This window comes from Thermobia domestica, chromosome 12 (genome assembly GCF_964235325.1).
Source record: "Thermobia domestica chromosome 12, izTheDome1.hap1.1, whole genome shotgun sequence".
Taxonomy (NCBI): Eukaryota; Metazoa; Arthropoda; class Insecta; order Zygentoma; family Lepismatidae; genus Thermobia; species Thermobia domestica.
In genome coordinates this window covers 100329522-100350708 of record NC_137465.1, presented here as the reverse complement: position 1 = coordinate 100350708, position 21187 = coordinate 100329522, and the positions used below count along the sequence as shown (strand labels likewise).

The following is a 21187-nucleotide window of genomic DNA, read 5'->3' as shown; positions in this document are numbered from 1 at the left end:
GTTTCCAAGAGGTCGGATGATTTTTTTTTTTTTTTTTCTTGAAATTCTAAATTAGCGCCTTCTCTAACCTTCCGGACGATTTCCGGGAACCTGCTGGTTTGGGCCGGATACGGGGATCGGATTTCAATCTTACAACCAAATACTTGTGGGATTGGGATCTGATGGACACAGAACTTGCATCCTTGGCAGCAGGGCGTTCCTTGAGTCTACGTATTTGAGTAGACCACCCTTTTGGCATGTTAAGAATATTTTGGCTATGGATTTTGTTGAGAGCGAAATTCGATTTCTGTCTTTGTAGCGTTAGTTATTTCCCACTTAAGTCTTTGGCGCCACTATTTCTTCGTCTTCCTTCTTCTCTATCTCTCTCTGTCTTCATTACTTCGAGATTTTTTTTTTAAAATTTCAACCTCCCCCCCCCCGGTTTCTGAAACTCATAAAACATACAATATTCATTTCACTTATTTCGATCGTATGTACTAACTGAGACATCGAGGGATGCAATTCGTGGAGGTATTGCAGCACATCTCGGGACCATTTTCGCGATATTCAATCCACCACTGGAGAAATTGATGGGAAGGTACACTATGCTTTCGGATTCCTAGAAACATTCGTTATTCATGGATCATACAAATTATATCCATTGACAACTGATTACTGGTTTTTATTTCTATTGATTGGTCATATAGTGTGTATGTATTAATAGTTTGGGCCCACTAGTTTCGAATAATATTGATTTTTTTCCTGTATATACATCTATATATGTACTTACATAGTGTTAAAAGTTACGTGCCTGCTCTATTTGTTGCATTTTCCACCTATTATGTCAACTCATTAAATAACACCAGCTATTTTTTTTTGTATATCTACGCGGATCTTTAGTAAACTGAAAATGATTATTGATTATCGGGTTTATTCATATGAAATACAATGTTGCAACCTTATGAAGGAAAAAGGTGAATGTTGATAGTCAGGGTTTTTGTTTTGTCTTTGAGCCAAATAAATATAAATATTTATAAAATATGAATACTTGTCGAATATGAACGGTGATGTAGAATTTAAACGTCGATGAAATATTAAGATAGATATTAAAGTGAAATTTATTGTATTGATTAATATGAATACATATATATATATATATGCGAGTATGTATGTAATGGGCTCGATATTTACCCTGGTCTTGTTAGGTTGCCATAGATTTTTGACACCCGGTATTAACCAACTATTTGTGATATATAGTATTACTGCGTAAATTGTCATAAATTACTTTTTGTTGAGTTGTTATTAATTTCTGTAACTATTAAAGTGGAATATAATGTTAAATACTGCATGTGAATAAAACAAGTAGCGGGTCGTAAGATAAATAAGAATAACCCTAATCCTTACCCAAATTTACTTTGCGAGTGAAATTAGCAACCTACGAAACAGTGCGCCCCTCCAACGAATCTTTCCATTAGTGAACCATGAAACAAATCCTTCCCCTACGATCGGAAACCAAACTATTCAATATTTAGAATCTTTTGACTATAAGATCTATATTAGGAAAAAAATTAGTGATCTTAAATTCAACGAACTGAAATCTGTTTAATAAGTTAATATGAATACCGGAATATGGAAATATGTTCCCAATATCTGTGACTGGATTTGATAATTTTTTTTCTAATATTAACAAACTTTGAAATTTTAGATCAAGTGTGTCGAGTGACAAAATGAAAAATATAAACATATATGTGATATGAAGCAATTAGTTGTCTATAGTTAAAACAAAACCAATTGAATACTCTCATGGACACAAACCACAGTGCGTAAAGAGAGTTAAAAAAAAAAAAAAAAAGGAGCTATTATCGACGTGAGAACAAAGACTCATAAAACTGTCGATATGTCTCCTATTGAGACAAAGACTCAATAAAATATTACTAAAGTGTTTTTTTTTTAAATGATTAACCAATTATTTTTTTTCTTTTCCTGCAATGATATGTATTCATTGCACTGAGTTTTAAATATATATTGACCCTTGAATTTTTTTCTTGTCTCGTCTTTGGTTTAATTCTTTTCCATGTAATCCAACTTTTAATATATATATAAAAAGGGAAATGTGTTATTTGATCTTGTTGCAAGTAGCGAATTTCTGTGCATGTTTATGAAACATTCTTTTCATGTATTAAATTTTTTTGTTATGTCAAACTAAATCTTCTTCTATTGAAATGTAATAAATGTCTATAGCAATGTAGTTAGGTTAGTTTAATTCAACCAAATACAACCCGAAGTATACATTGTCCTGTATGAATGTGTGTGTGAGTGAAATGTAGGTTTAGTATTAAGTGCACCAATTATCTTGTCATACATGTGTAATTTATTATAATTATTGGTAGTTATCAATTGAACTCATTGAATGTTAATACTAACTTAAGTTGGCTCTATGAAGGAAGTAAAAAGGACTGAAGTAGCCTGAACGAATGATCATCATGAGAGAACTGTGAAAGTCAAAATCTTCGACACATATGTGATACTCTGATTTTTTTTTTTTTTTCTGTGGTCGTTTCTAACATGCCATCAACTGCGTCGTTCATTTTTCAAATATTGAATATTAGTCTAAAACTTCTGGAAATATTAAATAAACGGTAAAACTAAACTTTCTCATCTATCTCCGAGCTAGATTGGGATAATTCGGTAGTTGGGGTCAAATGGATCTAGATCGGGGATGTATGGGTTAACATGTGTCTACCTTTGATCACCCTGATACCAGACATTTACCCAATAGTTATTGGAAATGATCACAATTAGATAATTATTCACTTTCCTTTACCATATTCCTCAAAATATCTAGTAACAGCTTCCCCTTTATCACCTTCTTACTTTACATCTTTCCTCTTCTATCTTCTTTTTCTTTTCTTCATCTTCTTCTCCTTCTTCTAATTTCTTCTTAATAAAACTGAAAGGGGGGTCGTGACTGGGAATTCTATATGTAATAAACACGGTCATGTATTTATTTGATTTTATTTTCTTTAGAAGTCCGATAAAAGGTTTTCTCTTTTCGATTGAACCTAGTATGTTCGAAATTAAGAAATTAAGAAATGGAAATTATATTCCAATATAATTAGGCATAAGCTAATAGCTTCATGAACATCCCCACCAGGGGTGAAGGGTTCCCACTCACGACTTATTCTGTGCATCACATTTGTTGCAGCTTCCTTTTTCCTCAATCAGTTTTAGATTGACGAGCGGTGACAGGATTCGTTGTTATGGCAACAGTGGTTGCTGTGGCAACGGCCCCCCTTTTTCCAGTTTTAGAATGGCGACACGTGACAAGACTGTTGCCATGGTAACGCATGTTTACTGTGGTAACGGATCTGAAAATGCTTATTGAATAATACCAGTTATCATGCCAATCGGTTTGAATTGGTGAACCGCGACAAGAATGGTTGTCATGGCAACGCTTGTTCCCATGGCAACGGATCTCCGTTTAAATGGCGACCGATAGATTTGAAATTTTTTAAGAATGTTAGAGAGTGAGGTTGAAGGCATGTTGAATTGATTACAACATTGAAATTAATACGAGAAATTTTATAGTCAAGTGAAACAAGTAGAGTCGTTGGCTACTTTGTCATTTTTGTTTCCTTTTCTAAGGGGGAAAAAGAGAAGGAGTGTCAAAATTTTTCTAAAATAGAACTAAACGCTAGAAGGGTTTCAAGGAAGGAAAGAGAATGGGAGTCCTTTAATTTATGAATAATACTTGTCTGGATAGCGAATAAGTATTTTATAGTATATGTGTATTTCTGATATATATCTTGTCTTTTGTAAAGTGTAAAGTGTCTCAAAACTATGGCAACAAAAAAGGTTGTTGTGTCACAGGACGAGTGTGATGTCACGTGCACTCAATGCACATTAAACGAAAAAGAGAAAAGATCTCGCGCCCCGCGGAGACTTATAAGATGTACCGGTTGTGGACTAAAATGGATCCACTTTGCTTGTTCCAATTTAGATGATACTGCGGAAAATGCAGAAAAGGTGCAAACCGGCGAAATAGAAAAATATTGTGAGGAGTGTGAAAGGGACCGAGGCCAAATATCTCCAGCGGAGATATCTGACCTCGACGATGAGGAAAAGAGTGGAAATCAAAGTGATTCTCGGGATCAGACGGCAAACCCGAAGGAAGGAATGTCATCTGGAGGGTCTGACACGTCTGCATTAATTCGCCAGATGATGGAGATGATGAACGAAAGATTCACTAACATGGAACAAAATAATACAGAAATGAGGCGTGAGAATGCAGAAATGAGGCGTGAGAATGCAGAAATGAGACGTGAAATAAATGAGAAGTTTGATACCTCGAAACGAGAGACCGACGCTCGATTCGAGGTATTAAACAATAAAATTGACCAGATCTGTTTAGACTTTGCTTCTTCGATGAGCAAATTGAAAGAGCAAACATCTACTGAACTGGAGCAGGTTAGATACCGGGCCCAACAGTCTACCGAGCAGCTCAGAGACGAAACAAATAAAAAATTAAACGAAATAGATGTAAGGTTTGAGAGTACGAACAAAAGATTTGGTGACATCGAACAAAAAGTTGAACAGCAGCAGGCTGAAATAAGTAGATTGAATGTTGTAATATCCGACCTATCAATAGAAACTAAACTAGAGTCGGTTGACCAAAGAATTAGTCGAATTCAAACCGAAGTAGACAGTATTAAGGGGAATATTACTAAATTGCAAATCGCCAAGTCTGATATCTCCTATCCTTTTCCTGATGGCGATTCTCCAGGGAAAATTTTCCCAGAAACAAGTAATGTCCTCCCGGGTAAGAGTCAAGTGTTGCCTGATGCACGGGACACAGCAATGTATTGCCCCCCGCATCAGCCAACCTCGAAATCATGGTTGAGTAATTTTGATGTACCGATGCAGTCGAGTGTTGTGACTACAACAGTCACTAGCGTAAATGCTCACTCTACCTTTGGAATGGTACAATCGTACAGCGTGCTGCCAGGAGGGGAAAGGAGATGTGCCGGACCGTCGGTTACTACCGTGGTGGGTCCTAAGTTTGAACCTTACATGGTCAACACAAATTACAAAACCTCTCTTGGTCATATGGGAGCGTTCAGTTCAGTGACCACTCCGTCGGTGGCAAATCCGGTGACAACCCCAACTGCTCAGGATAACGCGTTGATTCCACTGGATTCTTTTCCTGCCCCGCATAGTATGAGCTCTAAAGTTTCCCTCCGGGATATTGAACGTTTTCCCACTTTCGATGGGAACATTACTAACGGGTTACCTCGAGTTTTCCTGCGGAGACTGCAGCAATATTTAGACATGTACAAACTTACAGATGGGGAACGCCTACAGATAGTTGAAAAATGTTTGATCGCCGCTTCGGGCGCATGGTTTGCTTCGGTTAAATACCAAATCCGGACGTTTAGTGATTTTTTGATTCTTTTCAAAGAAGAATATTGTAATGAGCACATCGAACGGCTCCAAAAGAGAAACTTACAATCACTCCGGTATGATCGCTCCAAGTATGGGTCCCTCTTGGACTATGCTTGGAAAATTATCGAACTATATTATCAGATAGCTGAACATCCCTCTCAGGCTGAACTTGTAGATATTATAGTTAACGCTCTTCCACCCGATGAGTCCCGGGCCATAGCGTCCCACTTGTGCCAAACGGTACGAGAAGTCACCTCACGTTTAGCTGCCTTGTGCGGTAAGGAAGTTGGTGGTCCACCAAAACGATACTTCGCCCGACAGGCAAAAATTCTAAAACCGACGAAGACGAAGGTAACGGCAAGTTGCCAGACAGATTTCCTGAGTTATACCCAAGCTGGATCTCGTTATCCTAGTGGGTATGGCTCAGAAAACAACAATAATGGCCGGCGACTATTTAGGAATCGGCCCATGTTTAACAATCGCCGGAGTTATCGTCCCTATGACCGTACCAACATGGAATCGAACCCGGGTAGGGGCGATAACACCAGGAGGAATTTTAACAGGGCGTACGGAAGAAGGGAGAACGGTAATAGTCAGAATAATAGTAACAATAATGTAAATCGACCCCAGAATTCAGTCCCTTCGCAAGTGCGTGGTAACGGTGAGCCTAGAACAATATTAAATGGGAGTGATAGTCGGGAAACTAGATCCTAATGTCATCAGATATACTAGTCGGCGAGTGAAGCCTTACGAATTGTCTCTGTCGATTTCTCAGTTATAACTTCTGTCCGTTCTATCGCTATATGAACACTACTGAAAAGAAAAAAAAAAGTATCGGAACTCACAATTTTCGAAATTTAAAGATTTTCAATTGTACAGAAGATAAACGTAGTGAATTACTTGCGCAATACCCCAAGTAGATATAATATACTGTCCTAGAGTGACTGGTAACGTTTGAATGGGATGAATGAGTGTGTTAACTTAACAAGCATCATTAGTTAGTATTCCCAATTAGCAAAATTTTGTTATTCTAACAAAATTTTGTTAATGGGCCGGGGAAAACTGTAATATACCATTACAGTTGAAAGTAATGTCATTTTTCTTTTTACGCACCCTGTACCTAGAAATTTTTTTTTAATTCAATTTCGGTTTAGTTACACAATTTATTTACTCTCTCTACTTCGAATTAAATATAATGAACCCAAAGGTTTCGTTAGTAACCATATTCCCACTGTATAATATATTTATTTATATTTTGATTAAGTGTAAAACCCATTTTCGGATATATAACTTGAATAGTTACAAGGTTTACCATTCTGACGTCATACCGAAACATAGTTCCGTTATTGGATATAAATTTCCTTAATTTCAGACCAATGTAGATTTTGGCCAGGTACCTAATTTTTCCCTCACCCCCTCTCACTAGTCCATAGTCGCTTTCAGATCCGGTTATATCTGGATTTGCCAAATTTCTATTTGCTTTGTAATTTCCGCGGCTAAAGTTTTCGTTCTGATTGGAGGAATTCTCCTACCTCTGGCTTTTTCGGCGCAATATTATCAGAATAATGGAAGACACACTACGAGGAGCAGCCCGTGATTTCTTCTTCTACATATCTGCGGTAAAAGGATGGAAATTCTAACTATCTCAAGGTAATATCCAGTTAATTTCATTGATAAACGCCGTATAATGATTTAGGAGCTGACAAACTTACATTTTTCGTGAAGTGAACTGTAAAAAATAAAGGAGAAATGTGAACCAGCTTTACAGACGCCATATTGCTCGTTATCCAAGCCAAAGAATAGACAATATAGGAAAGTGATTTTTGATCTGTTAAAACTCAGTTAGGGATTAGGGACAATACGACCTGGTTTCGTACATATATTATAGTGTGTATAGTAAATGTGTTTTTTTTTTATTAGTCAGTAAGTGCATGTACACAGTAGGTTTCATAGTTGCAATGTTAACTTTCGGAATGGCAGCTTAAGTTAGCTTAAAAGGGCTCCTATCCCCTTTTCCAAATTGAACCAGCTCTAGCGGGGGAATGGGTTAGTTATTGTTCGTTTTAGGGCCTTTTCCCCTTTCAGGGGAAGGGTCCCTACATAAACCTCCTTAAGGTGCCCCCCGGGCATCAACTTTTGGTAGTCATTATGTAAACAATTGGTCAGGTCAATTGGACCTAGTGTTTACCTTTCTCATTTTGCCCCCTCTAAATTTAATAGAGCCGACGGTATATATCAGAAGGGAGTATTTATTTTGTCAACATGCATGTAACTAAATGGTGCATGTTTGGTTTAGTTAGTTGTTTTATGTATAGTATTAGCAGTGGTGTATGTAGTTAGTAGTCTTGTGTGAGTGTGTGAATTTTTGGTTAGGACAGTGTATAAATATATGTTAATTTAGTCCCATTTTTCTAACATAAATAAACCAGAGTAAATATTAAATTTCTGATTAATGAGTACAAGTATAGATTTCAGTACACGGTAAATTATGCCTCCACTACAGCGCCACAGCGTCCGGTTTCGGTACTCAATTGTTTGTTGACAATACGACATCGCATAACTTAGTGATCTAGGTTGTTGGATTTTAGTCATTTATTCAAAAATTACTTTCATTGGACATGGATTTCGGGTCAGATGAGTATACCTTCGTATAAAATAGCATGAGATCTTACTGTACTAAAAATTTCAGCTTGCTAGGTCCAGTAGTTAATGAATAATCCGCTGAAATAAAGAACACCTATTTTCTTAATAGAAGTAAAGCCCATATGCTGTTACTGTTTGTTTGAAAATGTAATATTAAATTCTCTTTTCCCGTGGCTGTAGAAAATTCCATTGTTGCTTCAGTTTTATCAACAAATCAGAAATAGATTAATCGTTGACAATTTAACTTTCCGTAAATACATGTATGATTTTTTTTTTTTAAACCTGCAAGGTAAATACAATTTGGGTGCTTCGAAATAAAGAGTACGTGGTTCGATGAATGTGATCGTGTGGTGGTTTGAGCGTGATAGATTGTGATAGTTATATATATATATATATTTATTACTGCGTAATGTAAATATGTGTATGGCCTGCGTGTAAAATGTACGAAATAGGGTGTTTATAAAATATTACTTCGTGCGAAAATTAGTAGATAATGAATGAATGTAATGATATGTTAATAATATGATATATAATATGAATGAAATGATGACCCCTATATTTAAATGGATAGGCCTAGTGAATTTTATATAGTGAAAATATGAATATGTTTACGAAGAAAGAAAGAAAAAAAAAAATCTCTCGCGTTTTGACTTCCACACCAGTGCATTCATCCAACCGAGTTTGCTACTTGGATAGTAAATTATAGTTGGGAATTGTGTGTTACTTTGCATTTATGTACCTCCTAACAACAGCCCCAGATCTTAAGCCTTTCAATAGATAGAGTAGCATCATGTGGGAATTACTTCTAAAGGTTGACAGAAATGATAATTAAGAAAACCAACTGCTATATCCTGTGATCATCGAAAAGTACAGGTTTCGGTCATTTGTACCTTTAGCATTCATTGCCTCTCCGAGATTTTTTTTTTTGTTGCTTACCTTATTTATTTATTGTGCAGTGTTCATATAACTCAGTTCGGACTATCCGATTAAATTAACTGCTACTAAATTAATATTCATGGATAGCGTACCCGGATGTCGACCCCTAGTCCCTTTAAGTATTTTCATTTCTTTTCTTAGTTTAATTAGATGAGGGAAATTAACGACGTCCCAGACGGTGGCATGTCTGCGCTGGGTAGCCATCGGTGATGTTTTGGTTATTGAAATCACCGATCCAAAATTCAGTTTATTTATTTAATTTTTTTTTAATTTTGGCGAATTACTAATTAGGGATACCTTAGCTATTACTCTAATTTCATCCCTATTCTGGAATCTTCTAGTTTCCAAGAGGTCGGATGATTTTTTTTTTTTCTTTCTTGAAATTCTAAATTAGCGCCTTCTCTAACCTTCCGGACGATTTCCGGGAACCTGCTGGTTTGGGCCGGATACGGGGATCGGATTTCAATCTTACAACCAAATACTTGTGGGATTGGGATCTGATGGACACAGAACTTGCATCCTTGGCAGCAGGGCGTTCCTTGAGTCTACGTATTTGAGTAGACCACCCTTTTGGCATGTTAAGAATATTTTGGCTATGGATTTTGTTGAGAGCGAAATTCGATTTCTGTCTTTGTAGCGTTAGTTATTTCCCACTTAAGTCTTTGGCGCCACTATTTCTTCGTCTTCCTTCTTCTCTATCTCTCTCTGTCTTCATTACTTCGAGATTTTTTTTTTAAAATTTCAACCTCCCCCCCCCCCCCCGGTTTCTGAAACTCATAAAACATACAATATTCATTTCACTTATTTCGATCGTATGTACTAACTGAGACATCGAGGGATGCAATTCGTGGAGGTATTGCAGCACATCTCGGGACCATTTTCGCGATATTCAATCCACCACTGGAGAAATTGATGGGAAGGTACACTATGCTTTCGGATTCCTAGAAACATTCGTTATTCATGGATCATACAAATTATATCCATTGACAACTGATTACTGGTTTTTATTTCTATTGATTGGTCATATAGTGTGTATGTATTAATAGTTTGGGCCCACTAGTTTCGAATAATATTGATTTTTTTCCTGTATATACATCTATATATGTACTTACATAGTGTTAAAAGTTACGTGCCTGCTCTATTTGTTGCATTTTCCACCTATTATGTCAACTCATTAAATAACACCAGCTATTTTTTTTTGTATATCTACGCGGATCTTTAGTAAACTGAAAATGATTATTGATTATCGGGTTTATTCATATGAAATACAATGTTGCAACCTTATGAAGGAAAAAGGTGAATGTTGATAGTCAGGGTTTTTGTTTTGTCTTTGAGCCAAATAAATATAAATATTTATAAAATATGAATACTTGTCGAATATGAACGGTGATGTAGAATTTAAACGTCGATGAAATATTAAGATAGATATTAAAGTGAAATTTATTGTATTGATTAATATGAATACATATATATATATATATGCGAGTATGTATGTAATGGGCTCGATATTTACCCTGGTCTTGTTAGGTTGCCATAGATTTTTGACACCCGGTATTAACCAACTATTTGTGATATATAGTATTACTGCGTAAATTGTCATAAATTACTTTTTGTTGAGTTGTTATTAATTTCTGTAACTATTAAAGTGGAATATAATGTTAAATACTGCATGTGAATAAAACAAGTAGCGGGTCGTAAGATAAATAAGAATAACCCTAATCCTTACCCAAATTTACTTTGCGAGTGAAATTAGCAACCTACGAAACAGTGCGCCCCTCCAACGAATCTTTCCATTAGTGAACCATGAAACAAATCCTTCCCCTACGATCGGAAACCAAACTATTCAATATTTAGAATCTTTTGACTATAAGATCTATATTAGGAAAAAAATTAGTGATCTTAAATTCAACGAACTGAAATCTGTTTAATAAGTTAATATGAATACCGGAATATGGAAATATGTTCCCAATATCTGTGACTGGATTTGATAATTTTTTCTCTAATATTAACAAACTTTGAAATTTTAGATCAAGTGTGTCGAGTGACAAAATGAAAAATATAAACATATATGTGATATGAAGCAATTAGTTGTCTATAGTTAAAACAAAACCAATTGAATACTCTCATGGACACAAACCACAGTGCGTAAAGAGAGTTAAAAAAAAAAAAAAAAAAGGAGCTATTATCGACGTGAGAACAAAGACTCATAAAACTGTCGATATGTCTCCTATTGAGACAAAGACTCAATAAAATATTACTAAAGTGTTTTTTTTTTAAATGATTAACCAATTATTTTTTTTCTTTTCCTGCAATGATATGTATTCATTGCACTGAGTTTTAAATATATATTGACCCTTGAATTTTTTTCTTGTCTCGTCTTTGGTTTAATTCTTTTCCATGTAATCCAACTTTTAATATATATATAAAAAGGGAAATGTGTTATTTGATCTTGTTGCAAGTAGCGAATTTCTGTGCATGTTTATGAAACATTCTTTTCATGTATTAAATTTTTTTGTTATGTCAAACTAAATCTTCTTCTATTGAAATGTAATAAATGTCTATAGCAATGTAGTTAGGTTAGTTTAATTCAACCAAATACAACCCGAAGTATACATTGTCCTGTATGAATGTGTGTGTGAGTGAAATGTAGGTTTAGTATTAAGTGCACCAATTATCTTGTCATACATGTGTAATTTATTATAATTATTGGTAGTTATCAATTGAACTCATTGAATGTTAATACTAACTTAAGTTGGCTCTATGAAGGAAGTAAAAAGGACTGAAGTAGCCTGAACGAATGATCATCATGAGAGAACTGTGAAAGTCAAAATCTTCGACACATATGTGATACTCTGATTTTTTTTTTTTTTCTGTGGTCGTTTCTAACATGCCATCAACTGCGTCGTTCATTTTTCAAATATTGAATATTAGTCTAAAACTTCTGGAAATATTAAATAAACGGTAAAACTAAACTTTCTCATCTATCTCCGAGCTAGATTGGGATAATTCGGTAGTTGGGGTCAAATGGATCTAGATCGGGGATGTATGGGTTAACATGTGTCTACCTTTGATCACCCTGATACCAGACATTTACCCAATAGTTATTGGAAATGATCACAATTAGATAATTATTCACTTTCCTTTACCATATTCCTCAAAATATCTAGTAACAGCTTCCCCTTTATCACCTTCTTACTTTACATCTTTCCTCTTCTATCTTCTTTTTCTTTTCTTCATCTTCTTCTCCTTCTTCTAATTTCTTCTTAATAAAACTGAAAGGGGGGTCGTGACTGGGAATTCTATATGTAATAAACACGGTCATGTATTTATTTGATTTTATTTTCTTTAGAAGTCCGATAAAAGGTTTTCTCTTTTCGATTGAACCTAGTATGTTCGAAATTAAGAAATTAAGAAATGGAAATTATATTCCAATATAATTAGGCATAAGCTAATAGCTTCATGAACATCCCCACCAGGGGTGAAGGGTTCCCACTCACGACTTATTCTGTGCATCACATTTGTTGCAGCTTCCTTTTTCCTCAATCAGTTTTAGATTGACGAGCGGTGACAGGATTCGTTGTTATGGCAACAGTGGTTGCTGTGGCAACGGCCCCCCTTTTTCCAGTTTTATTGTCTTGCAATAAGTTTGTCTCTGTGATTATAAATGATGAACAAATATATACGTATATAGATAGGAAATTATTGATAGAAAGAAAAATCGACACTTTCCGTGGTTGATATAGATTTCCGAATGTCAAAGTAACTTTGTCTGAAGTGGGACCTGGAGTTCATTTTAAAAGATCGGGATAGGTATATATTCTGCTTTTCCAACGTTGAATTTTGTGTTATCTTCTGGGCTTACTCACAGCCTCCTAACTTAAATTCTATAGAGCCCACGCATATTTACAGTATGAACGACGTATTCCATCCATTTTAGACATTTTAATCTAACTAGTTGTGTATCCGGTGGCGCCTGTGTTTCGTGAAATTGCGAGTAAAGTAAATTTCTCCTTCCACCCATTTATTTGTTTCTTTTAGCTAAGAGTTTCTTTCTTTCTTTTTCCCTATACGTTGTTTTGGAATATTTTAGCTTGTGGTCATCCGTTGTTTCAATAACGAAATTTCTTGTCTACAGAGTATCACAAGCAAGACATTCTTCTCATAGACTTCGATTTTAAGTTGTTAGTTGCTGCAACGAAGTTGTTAGTTGCTGCAACAAAAACTTTTTGTACCATGTAGTAGAATACATTCCCCGCTATCAGTCTTTGCTTGCACGAAATTCATGGCCACTACATTATCAATATTAATAAACGACAACTGTAAAATGCTCAAATTTTATTGTACGTGCTTTCTCATGAGTTCTAGACAACATTCATGTCAATATTATTATAACTGCCATTATTTGTGATACAGTAGAGTCCCGAGTAACACAGTGACAGTTTAACCAAAGTTATCCTGGAAGAAAAGAAAAAAAATAAAGAAATTGTTGGAGCGAACAGCTCGCGTTTTGGTGTCGAACAGAAGCCGATGAGACGCGGCAAAATTAACAAATATAAGAAAAAATCAAGAAATTGAGATGGTTCGAACGCCCGATACCAGATCACTAGGATAAAGATCTAACTCGCACGGCTATCGAGCCACTCTCGCTGTTGTATTTGAAAAATCCAGTCATCTTTTCTCTAGTTTTTCTTCCTTATGAATCTTCACTCCCCCGCGCACAATAATAATTAGATAATTCCACAACCATGTGTACTGCAGTCCACAATTATCTTCGAAACTTCAGGACTATTTTATGATGTAATTTTGAAAAATACAGTACTGAGTTTTGTACTTTTTAAAATTTTCTTATTTTCTTGTTTAACTTATCAACTTAACTGAAACGATTAAACGTGCTGTACAGCACTTAATATAGGTCTGTGTAATTACTAAACTGTTCCTCACGCCTCTACCACTCTACGTGCAGCACTGCCTTTTGCAGAAAGTGCATTAGCCGAGGTTAGTCAGGTCTACATTAGCTCAGATAATCGGGGCTCTACTGTACTCCTTTGCAAATGTTGCAGCATTTGATTGCTTATAATAATTAACGTACTTTGTCACGTAAACAACCTGGAGGTTCATCGCAACAGAGGAAAAATTTCTCCATTTGATGCTGTTCTCTGCCAAGCCAAACCAGTTTTGATTATTATTAATGTATCTAAAATATTGTTTTATACAGTATTATCCTCACAATTTATTACTCTACTCAAATTATTATCCGCACAATTTATTGCTTTGTTGCCTCGACTAAAATGTATTACAACTCTGTGCATATTACCGTGCTCCCATATTAGACGTCTCATTATATTATCCGCACGATATTCGGTTACCTGTAGCTATTGAGACGTTTTACATTATACAGTATAATGTTACTCATTTGCTCGTCTCATCTCATTTGGATTCTTCTGTAACGACTTATCTGGATGATCTGTAATTATAATCAATTAATTTGTATGGGGATATGATTTACTCGATAAGTGGCGGAGAATTATTGTTCCAAAATTTTAATTTCGTTATTTAAGGAGCTTCTGTTTACAAACATTTTCTTGTATTTTGTCAGTGGTTTTCTACCATAAATTAAGTATGCTTTTCTACCAGATTTGCATAAAATGCTAATAAACAACTTTACCCATAATCTTATTAAAAATCATAATTTATATTATTATACTGTACAGGGTGGCCCAAAAGTAGGTATATAGTCCCGTAGTGACCGGCTCGTGGCATTTTATATAGTTTACTTATTGTTATCCATACAAGCAGTGACTTTCAGTTCCTCTATTATTTGTTCTTAATCTCTCATACCTTAAGCTTGGAACAAACAGAAGCAAATAAACTGTATCTTAATAAACTAAAATGTCATATTTTGAAGAACTGTATAACTAAAATGTCATATTTTGAAGAACTGTATACCTACTTTTGGGCCACCCTGTATAAAAGGGCAAAAGTGTCTGGCTTATCATCGGCCAAGCCATGCTATAGGTAAAACGTAAAATTTGGACAGAATACTCCTTTTGTCACGAAATCGTAAAATTAATAGAACTACTACTCACATTTATGAATATTAAAGACTACTACTCACATGCCAACCTTTGAATCATAAATCTGTAATGTTAAGAAGAATGACTAACCCTTTTAACCTAATTTGAGATTAAGCACGTAAGCATAAATTTTAAATATTACCATACATTGTGTGCAGTAGATTTGACGATGTCTCATTTTAGACTATCAAGTATTTTGTAATAATATGGCAAGGAATGATAGTGTAATCCGATAGTATTCTCATTTTTCTGTTGTCTAAATAGATAATAAATATTGTATGCAAAATGTGTTCGTATTGAAATGATAAAGTGCTGTATTTTTGCGATTAGGCTATTCATGTCAGAATTAATAATAATAATAATAATAATAATAATAATAATAATAATAATAATAATTCATTATTATTATTATTATTATTATTATTATTATTATTATTATTACTATTACGTATTCTATCTGTCAGCAGGTTCTCGGACTAATGAAGCTTTTTCAGATCTGAAAATGTGTGTTTTCTCCCAGTACTTTCTTTCGTTTTTCAAGTCGCTGATCAATTTTGTTATCCTTTTTTCTACTTCTCTTTCTCCATCCATCTTTCTCTCTATGGTGTTATGAAGGAGACAATTTCTTCGCAAGATGTATCTAGTCAATTTAGCCTTCCTATGAAGAATGCTGGTTAAAAGCGTCCTCTTCATCCATGCCGTTTTAAAACATTTCGTCGATATACTTTGGAAACAACCTCTGTAGTATTTACGGATGGACGCTATAGAATACATTACACAGTATAGGAACATCTGTACTAAACTTATTTTAAACTGCTACTCTTGAAACAGTAAGAATATGCTATAAAATTAGAAAGTGGTGTAGAAGAGGGATTTTCAGAAAATCATCAAGAAAGAAGGATTTTCAGTTTTATATTATTTTCTTTTTCTATTTCTATATAATTTTTCTATTTTTCATTATTATTTTTCTTTCTATGTATTAGAGAACGGTACCGGGATTTAATTAAAGCTGCTGATACAATAAGTGATATGAAAGTTAATGCTGAGAATGTGATTACGCACATTGAAAAGATGGGAACGATGTGTAAAGATCTTCAACAAAAACATTTGCTTGGATTCAAGTTAGATTCGGGGCACCAAAAAATACAAAGGTAAGTATATTATTAGATGACAGATGTATGTGTAAAGTGTTGGAATAGTGATGTATTTCATAATAATTTTATTTCATATAATAATAATAATAATAATAATAATAATAATAATAATAATAATAATAATAATAATAATAATAATAATAATAATAGGTATTCTGTCATTATTGCAGGTCAGTTGTTGCAATTGAGAAGCTTCCATGCTCCACGGTCTTCAGTTACCTTTTCAACTTATCGTATATTGTTTCTGTTTTGATAACGTTCATCAGTTGTAGCCTCTTCGCCCTCTCCCTCTATTTCCTGCCACTTGATCTTCTAGCACATCACTCATGATGCAGTTCCTTCTTAGCCAATGTTCCAACCAATTTCTGTTCCTCTTCTCAATAATATCTAAAATTGTTCTTTTCTCCCTCACCATTATTTCTAACACTTCATTTGTTTTCCTCTCGATCCAGGCAGTTCCCTTCGTTCATCTTTTCACCCACATTTCGAAAGCTTCCAGTCTTTTTTCATCATTTTTGCGTAATGTCCATGATTCTACCCAATACATTACAATACTCCATACAAAGCATTGAATGATTCTTTTTCTTGACTCTTTATGCAAGGTCCCACAAAATAGGCTTTTCTTCATCCTAAAGACTTCTTTCACCGTTCTTATCTTTGCTTCTATTTCACGTTCGCACTTCATATCATCGCTAATAACACTACCCAGTTATCGAAAACTAGTCGCCTGTTCGAGCTTCTCCCCTCCTGCTTTTATATTTGACACAGACAACTTTATTCCAATCACCATGGCTTTCCTCTCTCTAACATGTATTTACATCCCATATTCTTCACAGCCCTTACTCAATTTTTCTACCATTCTGTTTATTTTCTTTTCAGATTCCGAAAGAAGTGTTATATCATCTGCAAATCGTATATACCTAATCATTTTACTTCCTATCGTAATGTCCTTTTCATTATGTAAGCTCTTTTTCACTATATCTTCTAGATAGATATAATGATGGCGAGAGACAGCATCCCTGTAGAACTCCCCTTCTAATTGTATTCTCTTCTATTATTTCCTCCACCATTCTAACACTTACTTCTTAGTTTATATACTGTACAAGTTTCTTATGAGTCTTCGATCTTTCCATTCTAACCCAACCTTCTTTAAATCTCCCAGCAACAATTCCCATAGATCAGTAAATGCAACACACACCTCTTCCCCTTTTTCTATAAACCTTTCACCGATCACCCTTGATAACTCAATTGCATCTCTTGTGCCTTACCTCACCTGAACCCGAACTGTTCCTCCTCATCCTTTTCATTTGTTCTTCCATACAACCTTCTGTTCTGTATTCGAAGCAAAATTTTTGCTGCATGCGATATTATAGTTTTCACATCTCTCTTAGTTCAATTTCTAGCCATCGGTATTATGATCGTCTTCAAGAAGTATTTTTGGCCACTTTCCTATTTCATATATTTATTTGTAGAGTCGGAACAATTCTTTCTTACCCTTGTCTCTCATATTCTTAATGAATTCGATTGGTATATTATTTATCTCTGTTGTCTTTCCATTCCTAATCTCGGATATAGCTTTTTCAAACTCATCCCGAAGGATACTGAATCCTTTATCATCTCGCGTCAACCTCTAGTCCACACGGTCTATCCCTGCTCTCATATAAATCCTCAGTATATTCTTTCCATCTTCCTGGACTTCACTTCTCTCGCTGATTACCTTCCCATTCTTATTTTGTACTGCCAGTAATATCCCCATGTCTTCTCCAAAGTTCCATAGATTTTACCTCCTTGTACATTTTCTCATATTTTCCAACTCTTTCTAATTCTTCTATGCCCTCGCATTGTTTTTGTAAAACCCTTCCCTTGTTCTGTCCGTTTTCACGTCTTCCTTCCGCTCATTTTTTGCAACCTCTGTTCCGTAACCCATGGTTTCCTAATACTTCTTTTTTTCGCTGTAACCTACTACAACTTATGCAACCTGCTGTCTTGCACCGTCTGTTACTACCTGCACATATCCTTTTTTGTTGGAGTATTTTTCTTAGATTTTTTCAGCGAAAAAATTTCTTACTTCCTTGCTTTTCAACTTTTCAGTACTCAACATCTGGTTGCCTACTTTCCTTCTGCCAACATTTTTCAGTTGAATATCCAGAATTACGCATGAACCACTCTTCTCCCTGCCTATATTTTTTTCTATTGACTCATAATTTTCCTCTGCTTCTTCAATTGTATGCGAAGTCGTCGATGCGTATGTCTGTATCATCATTAGATTCTTCGTTTTTCCTTTAAGTCTTAACATCATAACTCTGTCTTCAACAAATCTTAATTTCATTACCTGAATAAAACATTCTGTATCCTTCACTGTTAAACACTTCATAAACTTCCTATCTAACTTTAGAAACTCTTACCAAATCAAGATTTTTTTTTTATATATCTTCTTGAAGATTTTAACTTGCCTCGCTGTAACATAGTACGTATGTTCCATATCTCTATCCTAAACCTTTTGCTCTTGCTTGTCATTTTTTCTCTGTGTATCCTCCCCACGTTGTTACTTTCTCGTCCAATAGTCCTTCCCAAGACATCCCCCTTCCGGAGATCCGAATGGTGAGATATTTTATCTTCGGAATTATATTTTGACCTGCGAAAGACCGTTGTATATATGTTCTCTTTCTGCTGTCTGCAAACTAGGAAAAAATAGAGTAGTGGTTTCCCGCTGTTTCTACTCTGCAATATTCCAGCCGTTAAAGTAACTCTGACCACGCCTGTAACTAATGTCCAAGTTGCCGTACCAATCACTATGATTTCCGCCAACTTGGCTACTAGAGAACTGCTGTCTTCTTCCAGAACACTGTTCGTCTGGCTACTCCATTTAGAACAATTCGGTAGCGGTGGCCCTTCTGGTAGTGAACTACCGCCGACATAGCTCTAAATTTTACTGTAGCAAGCAATCCTTCCTACCCGATACATAAGTGTCTTCGTGAAGGTGATGCTTATCGGGGAGGATACCAATAAGTTTTATAAATAGCTTCATATAGAAAATAAAAATCTTGATCGTCTTGTGTAAAATTTAAGCAAAGTTGTTAAAAATTCTATTCAGAATGTTTCTGGATGCAATTAGCTAAGGATAGAAGTCAGTGGAGAGCTTTTGTGAACGCGGCACTGAACCTCCGGGTTCCATAGGCCATAGAGTTAGTTAGTTAGTTAGTTTTTATTCAGAATGTTTCGTTAATCGGGGTACGAAGTAATTCAAATATGCAAAGTGAATTAGTTTATATATTGTCTCTTGCGCTTCTGCAAGAAGTAAAGTTAAAACTCCATTTCTTTTAAGTTGGTGGTAAGTGATAGTTGAGCAAAAAATGAATAAAATGGGTAACAAACTTTGTTAATCTAAACTTATAAAGTATGATTTGTTTATTTTATATGGACAGTGCTTTAATGAGTTCGTTATACATCACATTTGAGAAGAAGTATTTGAGCTATTTTTCAGTTGGAATGGCAGTTCATAACAATTTGTAGAGAGTCCTTTCTACGTTAAGGCCGCAGATTGATGTATGATTAAAATCATACACGAAAGGTTTCAGTTTAGAAAAATAAATAAAACTTGTATTTTGCAAACGTTAGGATATCAATGCACTTGCAAGATCTATGTTTCTGTTATTTATGGTTGAATCATAACCAATCATGTTCCGCTCTTTTTATTTGCTAATGGTCCTAGGACGGCCTCATTATATGTGTCATCATGTTACGGAGATATTTTTGTTTTTATTATCTTTTAGTAGAAATGTCACCAGCAATATGTACCATTCAGTTGCTGTCCAGATCAAACTTCTGATGGTAATACCGGAACAGATATGGACTGCTGTGGATAGAGAGGATTATTTACAGGCCGCACAGCTATTCCTGTTTGCACGACATATATATACTGGTAAGAAATTAATTTCTATTCTATGTTGATCCTCAGAAATGCTAACAAGTTTAGAATAATGTCTTTGTTATTGGTAATAACCAGCATACACAACCCATGCATATTTTTTGTCGGAATGAGTGACCAATTTGAATAGTGTTTTCGATATATTTTTCTTTGGAATAAAGGCTTTTCCCCTAAACTTCACATCAGCAAAATAAATGACGTCACCAGATGTTGTTATCTTTCTTTCTTGAAAAGAACGAATCACAGAAGCACATATCGAGGTCAGTTGGATATTATGTTTTCGGTTTACGGGAAAATTTGTTTTCCAATTCACATCATCTTGTAAGAAACATCATCTTGACCAGGTTACTGCCACCCACTTTTCGTATACGCAAATACTTGCACTGAAAGTGTTATTTTAACTGTCCATTCTATTCCATTTCAGTTATTAGAAAAAAAAATGCATTATTATATGATAATTCACTTATTATATGATATTTTAAAACAGCGTTACAGATATCCCAGGCACATTAGCGATGCGCAGGCTTAAAATTTTAATAGAATTGTCGTACAGATGGCACTAGGATAAAATAAGTATGAAGTAATAAATAATGGTATATCAACTATTCGGGAAGTAGTCTGGGGGTGAAAGTATTCCGAATTGATCGATATTTCTTTCGTGTGACAAATCAGATATTGAGTGCAGGAAATTCCAGTGTAGTAAATAACGAAAAAGCAAATAGTGGCAATCAGTAAATTGTTCTGTCCTAAGTTTCTCTTTCTCTCTTTCCGCCTGCAACTTTCTTCCTTGCGTCATTTCTTTATTTCTAAATCTGTTTGGCATAATTGCTTTGTATTGAAATTCCGTAGACTCCAACTTTTCACAATGCTTTTCAGAAGGGAAGTGGAAACTCAAATAACAGTGTTCTAAAATCAGATTAACTTAAGAATAACTGTGAATGCAATAGTCTGTTCATTTTCTATCACGTTTATCCAACCTGTGTGACAGTTATGTACTGTGTGTTTTTAGATGTAAAGCATCACGGTCAATA

At 35.0% G+C, this 21187-nt stretch overlaps 1 protein-coding gene across 3 annotated transcripts in view; it reads left to right on the top strand.

The window, feature by feature from the left end:
* Positions 1 to 21187, top strand: part of Cog1 (conserved oligomeric Golgi complex subunit 1) — a 113641-nt gene that overhangs the window by 14006 nt on the left and 78448 nt on the right. For 2 of the 3 annotated variants that reach the window (XM_081733864.1, XM_081733863.1), the window contains exons 3-4: positions 16058 to 16225; positions 20002 to 20150. In XM_081733864.1, the coding sequence (XP_081589990.1) occupies positions 16058 to 16225; positions 20002 to 20150 (317 nt within the window). The remainder of the gene's footprint in view (positions 1 to 16057; positions 16226 to 20001; positions 20151 to 21187) is intronic. The other variant, XM_081733865.1, reaches the window with a different exon arrangement.